Genomic DNA, 12750 nt, shown 5'->3' with positions numbered 1-12750 from the left:
CATCAGGGATAGAATTGGAACTCAGGTCTTCTGACTCCAGGACTAGTCCCCTTTCCATAAGAAGATGTCGCTCCCAACCTACCCATCCCATTTAGTTTTTTTACATATAAAATAGATATAATCTTTAATATCATCTCTACAATGTTGGATTGCTATAGCAGCAAATAAGCTAATTCAGTTAAACTCTGGTTCAATTCAACATTTATTGAGCACCTATTATATGCAGAGCTAACTTCTAAGTTCTTGGGGGCAGACATGATTCCTGACCACTTGAACTTACACAAGTTTGGCAGTAGAAGACAGCAAATACACTAATCAATAGCCAAAACCTAATTAAGGAAAAGCACATTATAGGTGCAACATACTACTCACATGTTTAGAAGGCATAGTAACTTGTAGTTATCAAATAAAGTGAATTACTTTGAAGACACAAAGTGAATGAGATTTTACTGATAATTTCTAAATTCTCTTTCAATTCTAAATCCTAAAATCTTGAAGTATAAATTTCTGTTACAATTCCTTGCTCTGGAATTAAAAAATAGTGGGTAAATCTCCTTGGCCAACATGCCAGTATTACCAGTAATGTGATTTCAGGCGAGTCACTTCAACTCACTGGCTTTCCTCACCTGTAAAATGAAAACATTGGACTGGATGAACTCCAAGGTTCTGCTCAGCTCCAAATTTCATGAACCTCAGATTCAATGCAGTATTTATTATCTACTGTGTGGGAAATACTGTATTAAAAGCTTGAGAAACAAAGATTAAAACGGTGACACAATCCCTACCCTCAAGCAGTTTATAATTTTTAGAGCATATATAGTAGTTGCTATTTGTTCAGTCATGACTGACTCTCCATGATCCTATAGGCCATAGTACACCAATGCTATCCATGGAGTTTGGTGGGGTTGTTTTTTGGCAAAGATACTGGAATGGTTTTGCCATTTCCTTCTCCAGATTTTTTTTCAGATGAGGGAGCTGAGACAGAGTTAAGTAACTTTTTCCAGCTAGTAAGAGTCTGAAACTGGATTTGAACTTAGGTCTTCTTGACTCCAAGCTCAACACTCTATCCTCTGAGCAACCCACTCGCCTCCAGAGTATATATAATTTCAAAACAATTAGGTGCAATCTAAGTTAGAATGTAATAACAGTAAATGATCAGTTCAAAACAAAGATTTTTATTGGAAAATTTGAGGAGAGATCACTTTCAACTGGAAGGGCTGGTAAAAATCAGGGGAAACCATAGAGAAAAGAGAAGTTGAGCTTTAAAGAAAGAAAAGGAATTTCTTAGTAAGAATTGAAAGGAAAGTGCATTCTAACCAGGGGGAATAGCCTGTGTAATAACAGAGAGGGAGAAAAGGACAGGACAAGCTCAGAGAACAGCTAGTAGTTCCATTTGGCCAGAATATACCGTACATAAAGAATATTGCAAAAATCAGACCAGGAAGTTAAAGTCAGATCACAACAGACCTCACATGTCAGGTTGAAAATTTTATTTTAGCCTGAAGACAATGGGGAGCTACTGAAGGTTTGTTGATGTTGTTTTTAAAGCAGAAAAATGTCAAGGCAAATCAGACTTTTGTATTAGGAAGATTTTGGCAGCTATGAGAAGACTGGGAGAGGTGGGAAATGGAGTTAGTTAAAATACTATTTCAAACAACATACACACTTAACAGGGTATAGAAATCTATCTTAACCTAGAGGAAAAAGGAGAGGAAGGGGATGGGAGAATAGGGATAGGGGGAGGGGAAGAGGAAGGGGCTGTAGGTGATAGAGAAGAGTGGAAGATCATGGGAGAGAATAGTCAGATACAACACACTTTTTGCAAAGTGGTGGGGTTGGGTGGCTTACCCAGGACCACCCAGCTGGGTTGTTGGGTGTCTGGGGCAGGATTTGGACTCTGGTCCTCCTGACTCCTGGGTTGGTGCTCTATCTGCTTCACCACTCCATTGCCCCATAATACACTTTTGAGAAGGGACAAAGTGAAAGGAGAGAGAATAGAATAAATGGAAGTGGGAAGGAATAGGTGGAGGGAAATACAATTAGCAATAGCAACTGAGAGAAAAAAATAAGGAAGCACCTTTTCTGATGGACTTATGATAAAGAATAAGATCCATTCCAAAGACAAAGCTGATGATATCTGAATACAGACTGAAGTACAATTTTTTTCTTTTTCTCTCACTTTAAATTTCATGAAGCTTTTCTATTGGGGAGGGAGGGGGATTATATTTACTATTAAAGACTATTTTAGTAATGTGTAAATAAATAAATAAAAATACTATTTCAAGGTCCTTAGAATCTCCTGTTTATATATATATATATATATATATATATATATATATATGTATGTATATGTATATATTTGTGTGTGTGTGTGTAGTGGAGGAAATAGATGCAAAGGATTGTGGAGTTAGAATTCATTGGCAAACGTTATATGCTGGGGTTTATAAATAGGGAAGAATAAATAAAAAATAATTTTGAACTTGGTGACAAAGAGGATGATGGTAGTAGAATCAATATAAGTAGAGAAGTTGGGAGAAAGAGTAGGTTGGGAAGGACAAGGAGTCAGTTTGGGAATATGTTGAGTTTGAGGCATCCCAATGGATGGGTCCAAGCAGTCAACAATACAGAGATGGGATTAAGGGAAAAGAATAAGGCTAAATATACTTACTATGATATATACTTATTATGATGAAGTCAGTGTGGTGGATGGAATATACTTTGTAATGGTAAATCACCATCCAAATGTGATTATTAGAATTCTCTTGCAGTCCCACATACAGCCAATAGGCTGCACCATCCCAGCTCTGTGACAGATTCCTCTGACCTTGTCACCATGCTTGTCAAGAGCAAACAAAGATAACAGTAACTGGAAACAACAGGAAGGGTCATTTTACACTCTCTACACTTAGGATTCTTCTGTGGCTAATTAAAGTAATATGTCAAAATGTCCCTTGAAAGAGATCTTTAAGAATACGCCTGTTCAGTAAACAAGGTTTTTACTAATTAATAACTCCCTTCCCCATTCTTCACTGAAGTTCCATGCAAGACTGTCTCTCTTACAGAGATGGCTGAGGAGGTAGAGGATGAAGGAGTTGCCATCTCCCTTTCTCAGTGGGGACAAATCCAGTCATTTGTCATCGGTGTAGCTATCACTTTCTCCTCCGGATGTTGATCAAATTTCCTGGGTTGGAACCAACATGCAGGGCCAAGGAACTGGAATATCTCCAAGAATGAAATGCTTTACTTCTTATGAAGTCAACATGATTTCTTTCAAGGAAAAAATCCCTTATGTATATAAAAAAGGTGTCTACTTAGGGTTTCTGAAGGACAAATCTTTTGACTTTTCTTATTAGAAACATCAACTATATTTATTCTTTGACCATCAGCATGAAGACACCCACAGCCAAGCAAAGCAGAGAGTAGATACACTATACAAAGAAACAGGAGCCTGATGGGGAGAAATGATTTGCCTAAGATTACATACAATGATTCAGTGGCAAAGACAGGAATAGAACCCTCCAGACTGCTGTTAGTAAAACCATTTGGATGTCCTTCTGTAGGCCCAGAGCCATAATGGGAAAATTTACTCCAGAGCCAGAGAATGCTTGGGTGGGAAACTGTCCTACAAGAAACAATGGCATACAATACCATCCCTCTTCTCCTTACCCCCACTTAGGTAGAGAAAAGATCATGTCTCTAGGTCACATCTTTTCACCACTTACTCTTTCATTTCCAATTTATTTCACCCCCTATTTTAAAAAAAGTTATACTTGATACAGCCTCCCATTTATACATAGACTTCTCATTTTATGTATGCATCAGTGTTTATGACCTCAGTAGTAGTGACTGATAATGTTTTTCCATAGAAAAGTATCTGGACCTATCTATATCCCCTATACAACCAATAAGACCCTTCATGGGATGAGAAGGCCACTGGCTGGACACATAAAGCCATCAGGAGACATAGAATGCCTAGATGCTGTCAGTACTCTTAAATCATTGTGCCCTTAGGAAGACTTCTTTCAACAGAAAGATCCTTCCCTAAGAATCAATAGTTCAACGACATCCATCACAACCTGAGTTATAACTATAAAATTTCACTTTCAAAGGAAGGCTATACTCACAATGAAAATTCCAGGAGTGAACATGGTTGAGAGATTAAGGAGCCCTAGTGAATGCCCCTTCCACATAGAGCCATAACTTCTAGTTTTTGTGCTTGGGGCAAGCAGCACAAAACAGTTGAATCTATTTTTAAAGACAAATTCAGTTGGAGAGAGAGATGTTGTTCTTATTAAATCAATTTCAATAATGTCCAACTCTTCATGATACCATTTGGGATTTTCTTGGCAAAGGTACTAGAATGGTCTGCCATTTCCTTCTCCAGATCATTTTACAGATAAAGAAATTGAGGCAAATAGGGTAAAGTGACTTGCCCGGGCTCACACAGTGAGTATATGAAATCATATTTGAACTCAGGAAGATGTCTTCCGGATTCCATGTCTGGCACTATCCACTGTGGCACCTAGCTGCTGGAGAGTGGGTACAGTAACCTTGAAATTCCAATCCCTTTGGGTAAAGACCTTGGGAAACTTTGAAGATTCTGCTAAAGAGCTTTCCTCGAGGAGGTTTAGGGAAGGTACAACAAGAAAAAGATTATCTGGGGTGTAACAGTAAGGGGTAAGGGAGGAAGTTCACCAGTAGCTTCAGGTTTTAACTAATTATCCTTGTTAACCCCAGTTGTTTCTAGCTGCAAAAGAGACTCAAGCACAATTGGCACCTCAAGCTAATTCCAAATTGGCTTAACCCAGTTACAGCTCAGTGTCCATATGAATTCTAAAGTTTAAATACAAGTAGAGACCACTATTCATATTCTTAGACTTCTGGCTTTACCTGTTGGGAAGAAGGAAAAAAAAGGAGGAAGGAAGGAAGGAAGAAAGGAAAGAAGGGAGGGAGCATTTTTAAAGTGTCATTCTGCTGACAGTTTTAGAAATATTTTCTCATTTGATTCTCGGAACAATCTTGGGAGGTAGGTATGGTTATTATCTCCATATTATGTTTGAGGAAACTGAGACAAATAGAGATTGAGTAACTTGCCCAGGTGAAAACAGCAGTGAGTCCACAAAGAATGGCATCACTGTGAGGTAGCCCCATTTGTGGAGAAACTGATGGTCCCTTATGAAACTTCAGGTTTGATGAAAAAATATAACCTCAAAATCTCAATACCAAAATTCTATTTTCCCAGGTTACACATCAAGTCATCACTTATCTCTTAGGTCAAAATTTGAGAATGCAGGCCTAGATTCTTTATAATGTCATTATGGCTGAGGACCCCTGGGAATATCCCTAGTCATATGCTTCCTAAGCCCCACTTTGAATTAAAGTAAAGGATAACCCTGGCTCTGTTTTCTAACCTTAGAATCTGCTAAGAAGGCTAAGAGTTTACATTAGCAACCTTCAGGTATGCCAAGAAACCTTAACTCCCATACTCATAACATAAATCCCTAGCTAGGATAAAGAGGATGTAAAGGCAAAACAAGAGCTGTTCATTTCAGATGCTGAGATTAGAGAGTTCTTATTTCCCTTCCAGTAGAAGCAGTTGCTGTTGTTTGTCCTTTGTTCATGAAGAAGAATCAGGGAGATGATGCCAAGACAAGCACATGAACTGGATTTCTGTGGGGGGGGGGGTGGTGCTTGGGAAAAGTTATCAGCCTCAGTTTCTCCTTCAGAGCCATATAGATCAGGACAACTGGAATTGACCCTGGATGCCATGGGAGATCTTGATTTTTTTAAAGCTAGGTCTTTTCCAGGTCACACTTTCACTGAGACAATGCCCAGAAGTAAGAAGGAAGGAGAGTGTCCTCAATCTTGACAAAGGACCTTAGGGCAATCCAGAGGAAATCTGCATTTTGTGAGATTCCCTCTGCAGTAGCTCAATTCTTACTGCCACATTTTAAGTCAAGACTCTAGTTACATCTTGAAAGGATTCATCATTATCCTTCAAGTTCTGAAAAATTATTCTTCTTCTAATCCTAAAAGCAAACAGCTCTGACCCTATCTTTCTTCTGCTCTAAAACTTTTAGTGGCTCCCTACTGAATACTCCAAATTCCTTCATCTGGTATTTAAAGCACTTTATGATCAACCTTTCCTTCATTATCCAGTCATTGACTAGTCGTGTGACCTTGGATAAGCCACTTGACCTCTGTGATCTCTCTCCATTTCTTTGTTGTTGTTGTTTTTTGGTAAGGCAGTGGGGTTAAGTGACTTGCACAATTATTAAGTGTCTGAGGACAGATTTGAACTCAGGACCTCCTGACTCCAGGGCCAGTTCGTAGCACCACCTAGCTGCCCCCCTCTCTCAGTTTCTTGATGTATAAAATGAGATTGGAATAAATGACCTCTAAAATTCCCCCTAGAGCTAACATTCTATAATTCTACTCTTTCCCTTTCCTGAAACTGGATTACAAATATACATTGTCCTAACATGCTCTGTGATTTCCTGATTCTTTGACTTTGCTCACACTGTCCCTTTCTCATGGATTGTTCTATGTGTTTCATTCTTCAAGGGCATCTGCACTAGGTAGGTAGAGCATCCCTGAAGCTTACTCAGACCCATTCAGTCAGGAATCTCTTCTTCCCCAAAATGTCATAGTACTGGGTACTTTTTGCTCTTTCCTAACCTATCTTGTATTGAACTTGTCTTATTTCACAAAAAAGACTATAAGCTCTTGAAGGATAGACAATATCTCGATTTTGTTTCCTTATTTATTGAAGGATCAAACCAAGAGGAACCAATGGTTTGTTGCATGGTTCACAGTTGTCCACGCTGCTTCCCATAAGCCATACAAGAATATTTTTTCCCCCAGTTAACCGCAGCTTAGGTTGGATGGCATAATTTACAAAATGGAAACAGGAAACATTAGGTCATTCTAACAATAAGCACAATAGTGGTAAGGAATGGGTTAAACTGGCAAGGGTCAGCAGTTATTGCCCCCACCCCCCCATCTTTAAAGGAATTACATTTCTAGGAAAATTCTATTAACATGCTATCTTCCGACTGACATTGTCCTGTGGAACCCACAAGACATCTCTCAGTGGGTTCCTTCCTATTTCAGCAGACCTCTCTATTCAAGAGTTGGGGAAGAATTCTCTTAGACTGATCTCAGACAGACCAATATTAAGGAAAGGGTAAGACATTTCCTATTTTTGTCCAAATACTTAGGGGGAGAAGAGGACAAATTGTTTGTCCACCAAAGACTTTTCTCAAAAATGAATTGAGACAATTTGAAAGATGGAAAAAAGAAACAACCAAGGATAGAGAGAAAAGATGCAATGAGAAAGCACAAGATCAGGAGTTGGAAGTCATGGGTTTGACTACTGGTTCTGCTATTTACTACTTTCCTGTATGACCTTGGACCAATTACTTATAAATTTAGGGCCTTGGTTTCTTTTATTCTAAAAAGAGGATGCTGAATTAGACAAATCCTATGACCCTCTCTAGCTCTAAATCTATGATCCTATGAAAAGCACATAAAGGCACAAATAGGATCTTCTGTATGAGTTATGGGAATAGTCCCTCATTCAATTTACGTAATCAAAGCATGGGGGTGCAGGAAGTGCTCCTTTCTCCAACTAAACAAAAACATCATCAAACTCTGTTCATCTTTACTGAATTCTGGCTATGTTTGGAATACTGAAGAAAGATGTGTCTCCTGCTCTTGACTAGTTAAAAAAGGAAAAATCTGGAGTCCCATTGAACACAAAGGAATGATCACAGCAAGGGGGCAGAGCTGAGTCAATACAGTTTCTGCATCTTTTGCAGAATGGTGATGGTAGGGCACTCCCCACATCTGTCTCATCATACACGAAACCACCATTTAGCAAGGTTCAGGGTGCATGTGGTCCCTTGTGAGTACAATGAATAAGAGAAAGAATGGAGAAGTCATAAGTCACCATTACCTTTGCGGGGAAAGGAAAGAAATAGTAGAAGTCAATTGCCCTTGAGGGTCCGGGCTCCCTCAAGTTGCCTGGCCCACACTGAACCTAAGGGAGCTCTACCTTCACTGAAAATAACCTACATTTATTTCATGTTTAAAGGATTTACAAAGCACATGCCTCACTACAATTCTTTAACAGTAGCTAGTATAAATGGGCTCATCCCCCTTCTACAGATAAGGAAATAGATCTTCAATCAATCAAAAAGTATTTAAACACCTGCTACATGCCAGAGAGGCTGTCCATGGCCACAATGCCAGCGAGTTGGAAGCCAGGATTTGAAATCCCACTGGATTCTAGATCCAGGGAGCTCTTCATTATGATACGCTGTCTCTCCACAGGTATGTATGTAGGTGTGTGTGTGTGTGTGTGTGTGTGTGTGTGTGTGTGTGTGTATGTATATATGTTAGATCCAATGGCTTGTCTTCTGAAAAGTTAGTGGAAGAAAAAACAATATTGGAACTCTCACCTTAAAAATACCAAGACAGTCAGGCCGCATAGTCAATAACAATAAATGATAGATATCATTTTACATAGCATTTAACATAGAGCACATCATCTGAATGAGTTCTAAGGTATTCTTTCCCCTGTTGTACACATGAAGAAACAGGGGGTCAGAGAGGTTAAGGGATTTGCTCAAGATCACTAGCTGATAAACCCTAGATGGGATAGAGGGAGCATGGGCAGGATTTGCTTCTGGGTTTTCTGACTCTAAGTCCATTGTTCTTTTTGTTATACCACATTATCTCTTTAAAGGCATGCCCCAGGGATAGTCTCCCTGATCTTCACAATCAAACATCAGTCCCCAAAAATAAACATCAGGTACAACCTAGATGTAGACAGTAAGAGAACCCCAATTAAGCAGGGATTTAGCTGCACTAATTCCCAGTAGTGTGATAGTCCTGGGAAACAGAACAGGAAGGTGTCAACTTGCAGGTTCAAGGATGATAGAGTTAGTTTTGGGGGAGTATAGAGGGCGTACTCACTCGGCCTCCAGACTGAAATAGCCATACTAAGAACATATGACAACCGTCAATGTCCAGGGTTAGGGCAAAAGCAATAAGATATATTCAAAAGCAAGTTATGATTGAGTTTCAGTAAAAATTCAGAGCAGGCAACCCTTCTTCTTCTATTACAGGTGTGAACCTTCCCCCCAAAGTTCCTGATTTTCAACTGGTGGTAATGAAATTGGGTACATCTTAGGGATGAAGTCGCTATTTCCTCTCTGCTGCCTTGATCGACTCATTTTAGAACCTGTTGTTTGAAAAAAAGAGATTTTCTTTACTAAGAAAAGAGATTAACTCTCCCTTGAGAGCCATGTTGGAAATGACTGGATGATGCCAGCCTTCCATCCTCTCCAAAGATTGGTGTATATAGCAATGTTGTTCCTTATATCAGGTTTAATTAAGGATTTACCAGCCCTGGTCCTAACCCATCATGGCATCCAGTGCCAGGTCTCCCAATGATGTCTCTTCTTTTTTTCCCAGACATTGTTCTGCCAAGTGACTAGTCCCTCATCTTCCCTTTTAGTTCCCTTTGGGCCTGGCTCCAGTTCTGGAAGTCTTGCAGCTTGGCCCAAAAGAAACCTCAATTAGGACTCAAGAACATGCCTTCCCCCATATTCATCCCCAAGCTTCTGGATCTTTCCTTGCTTAAGATTTGGGATCCCCGCATTGCCAGAGGGGAGATAGATACTAGGGCCATCAAAATCTATGAGTTCGGGTTATATGGCCATTTACACCTTGGATACCTGAAACTCTTCTGCACCCCCCCCCCCCCCAGGTCTGCCAGGAGCTCCTGATCACTACTGGCAGGATCCCATCCAGGGGGCGATGACTTAGGATTCCTGAGTTGTGCTCTGCAGAAAGAGGACTCTTCCAGGACTCTTCAACTCATCCCCAGCCCAGGGAGTCCTCTGCATTGCCGGGCATGCCCCCAAAATCCAGCTTCTTTGTCCCCACCCCCTGCACTCAGCCCCCCCCCCCCCCCCCCCCCCCCCCCCCCCCCCCCCCCCCCGGAGAGGCAACTTAGTTTCCTGTAGTAAGCCAGTCATCTGGCTCGGCAGAGGCAGGCTCAGCTAGACCACACCTCAGTCCAAGCAGAAGAGCCTGGCTGGGGGGGAGCTCGTGCAGCAACACTGTGGAAGCTGGGGCTCAGCGGCCGTACATCACCCAGCTCCGAGCCTGAGGGAGCGTGGCTTCCCAAGGGAGGGCTCCAGCCCCCCGTGGGGGAGGGGGCGCGGGGCGGGGGGACGCCAGGGACTGGAGACATCCTGGGCAGAGCCTCGGGCTTCCAGAGCAGGGGACGAGCCCGCCCTGATCACTCACTCCCCGACCCCCCGGCTCGGTCCTCCTCGCCCGCTCCCCTCCCCGGCAGCTCCCCCTCCCCAGGCATCTGACCTCCAACAATCCCCCCTCACCTTCCCTCCGAATCCGTCCCCGTCTCATCACCTCTCTTCTCCTTGCCTTTCTCCCCATTCCGGAGCTGCCCCTTTCTCCGGGGGGCTTCCCCTCCCACCACCCCCCACCCCCCCCGCACGGCTTGTCTCTAGCCAAGAAATAAAGGTTCAAGACCCCCGCGCCCTTCTCAAGTTGGGAGAGGGGACGCCGCCGCCGCCTCCTCCTCCTCCTCCTCCTCCTCCTCCTCCTCCTCCTCCTCCTCCTCCTCCTCCGCCCCCCCCCCCCAGCTACCGTCCCTGCTGCCCAGCTTGGGGGATCGCCGGGGGGCGGGAAGGGTGAAGGGATGGGAGAAACTTTCTCCCTCCCAAGGGGTGGGGGGAGAGGGCCCGCGGGCCCGCCGGCTACTTACGGGGCCGTCCGCGCCGGGCGCCATGGTCAGTGCCCCCCTCCGGCCCGGCAGCCTGGGGGCGACGGTGGCGGGCACAGGCGGCCGCTCGCTGCTCCCGGCTCCCGTCCCGGCCCCGGGCTCGCCTCCAGCCCCGGCCGCCGCCGCTCCGCTTTATACAACTCCACTCGAGCGCGCCCGGGCTTATGTAAAGGCTGGCGGAGACGGGCAGCCAATGGCCGCAGAGCCGGGGGGTGGGGAGCGGGGGGCGCGGGGGGGCCTCGGCCAATGGCGGCAGAGGGGGCTCGGGGAGGGGGCCCGGCGGAGGGGGGCGGGGGCCGCCTCCCCGCGCTGATTTAGGAGCCGGGATTGCGGCGGCGGCGGCGGCCGGGCCGGGCCGGGGCGGGAGCGGCGCGGCCTCGGGGCGGGGGGCGCCCCCGCAGCCGCGCCTCCTCACCTTCGGGGGGGCAGCGGGGCCCGGCGAGCGGAGGGGCGGGGGCCGGGGGGCGCGGGCGGAGGGGCGGCCCGGGGCCTCCCCGCGGCGGGGGCAGGACCCCTGGGGCCGGGCCCCGTCCGCGGGGCGGCCGGAGCGGGCTGCGGAGCCCGAGAGCCGAGCCGTGCCCGGGGCCCTCCCGGGAGCTGTTTAGTATGGAGGGCAGGCCGCCACCGACGGCTCGGGGGGCGGGGGGCGAGCAGGGCGGCAGGAGGCGGGGGGCTGCCGGAGCGCGGAGTCCGGCCGGCCGGTCCCGAGAGCGCGCCCCTAAGCCCAGCCTCCGGGCCCGGGCGCCAAGACCCCAGCAGGCCCCCCGGGGTGGTGCGCCCCGGGAATTCTGTCCCCAGAGCCTCCACTGCAGAGGGCCAGGGAGGCTTCCGTCTACCCCTGAAGCCTGAGGGGACTGGGGTGGGCATGGCCAGAGAAAGGACGTTCTTGGGCATTCCTGCCAAACAGCACCATTCCCAGAGCTGGGAACGGGCCCAGGTAAACGTCCAGAACCAATGGGCCTAATCACTGGGTCTGACAAGAGCAAACTAAACTGGGCAAGGCCTAGGGTTTTTTGACATATAAGGGCTGGGGATTTGGACACCGAGAGGACCAAAATAAATGTACACGCAGATGACACGGGACAGATCTCACAGCTTTCGTTTTCCCAAGAAGCCATCCCCCATTAGGGTAGACTTCCATGGTCCACCTGAAACTTAGCTCCTTTCAACTGCTCAGGCAAGAAGGGGTCGCTACATTCCAGAGTCTGAATGGGTCGCTAATAGAGACTAGACCTATTAGCCCCAGTCCCTAGGAGGGTATAAGAAATAAAACTATAAAAGCTCTGGGGACCTTTGGATCCAAGGACAGCTTTGGGGTTTGTCTTGCATCTTACACCTTGCCCCTTGCCCCTTTCACTGATGCATTAGTTGAAGTAAATGTCTGTTGAACCTGAGAAGGCAATCAGTTCCACTGTCATCTCATGATCATCAGTCCATTTTTCAGTTCTGAAGACAGATGACTGAGAGAGCACAAAAACATGGATGGTACAGGTGTCCTGATTTGGGGGAGAGTGTCTTTGGCCAGACCTACGATTTCATTGTTTCGGGGAACTTCCAGTCTGAAAATTCTATCCACCATTGCAGGTCAGCAACTGATAATACTGGCTAACATACCCATGGTGCTTTATATACAGGGTCTCCCAAAAGACTTAGTGCAGTTTTTAAGTTTTAATACACTGTATTTATTATCTCATTTGATGCAAATCAGCTTTTAGTCTTAGGTTGCCTGGGTTCCTGAGGTTAAGTGACTTGCTAAAGGAGACACAGCTAGCATGCAATAGAAATGGGATTTGAATGTGGGTTTCTTTTTAATTATAATTATTCCAAAGCTAATCCTCTATCCACTATTTAATGCTGGCTTTCCTCCATTCTGATGGTCAACCTGAAATGCATCTTGGTCCTTGTCTGCATCTCTGTGAGGTGACTTGCAT

General features: G+C 45.2%; 1 protein-coding gene across 3 annotated transcripts in view; it reads right to left on the bottom strand.

Annotated features, from left to right (window-relative positions):
- LOC141521072 (cartilage acidic protein 1) overlaps positions 1 to 10831 on the bottom strand; it is a 208032-nt gene extending 197201 nt beyond the window's left edge. For all 3 annotated transcript variants that reach the window (XM_074233192.1, XM_074233193.1, XM_074233191.1), the window contains exon 1: positions 10802 to 10831. In XM_074233192.1, coding sequence (XP_074089293.1) covers positions 10802 to 10825 — 24 coding nt within the window. In that variant the 5' untranslated portion in view covers positions 10826 to 10831. The remainder of the gene's footprint in view (positions 1 to 10801) is intronic.
- Positions 10832 to 12750: the final 1919 nt, after the last annotated feature.

The sequence above is a fragment of the Macrotis lagotis genome, chromosome 4 (genome assembly GCF_037893015.1).
Source record: "Macrotis lagotis isolate mMagLag1 chromosome 4, bilby.v1.9.chrom.fasta, whole genome shotgun sequence".
Lineage (NCBI taxonomy): Eukaryota > Metazoa > Chordata > Mammalia > Peramelemorphia > Peramelidae > Macrotis > Macrotis lagotis.
Note: the sequence above shows the minus strand (reverse complement) of the source record. Positions and strands in the feature narration are given on the sequence as shown.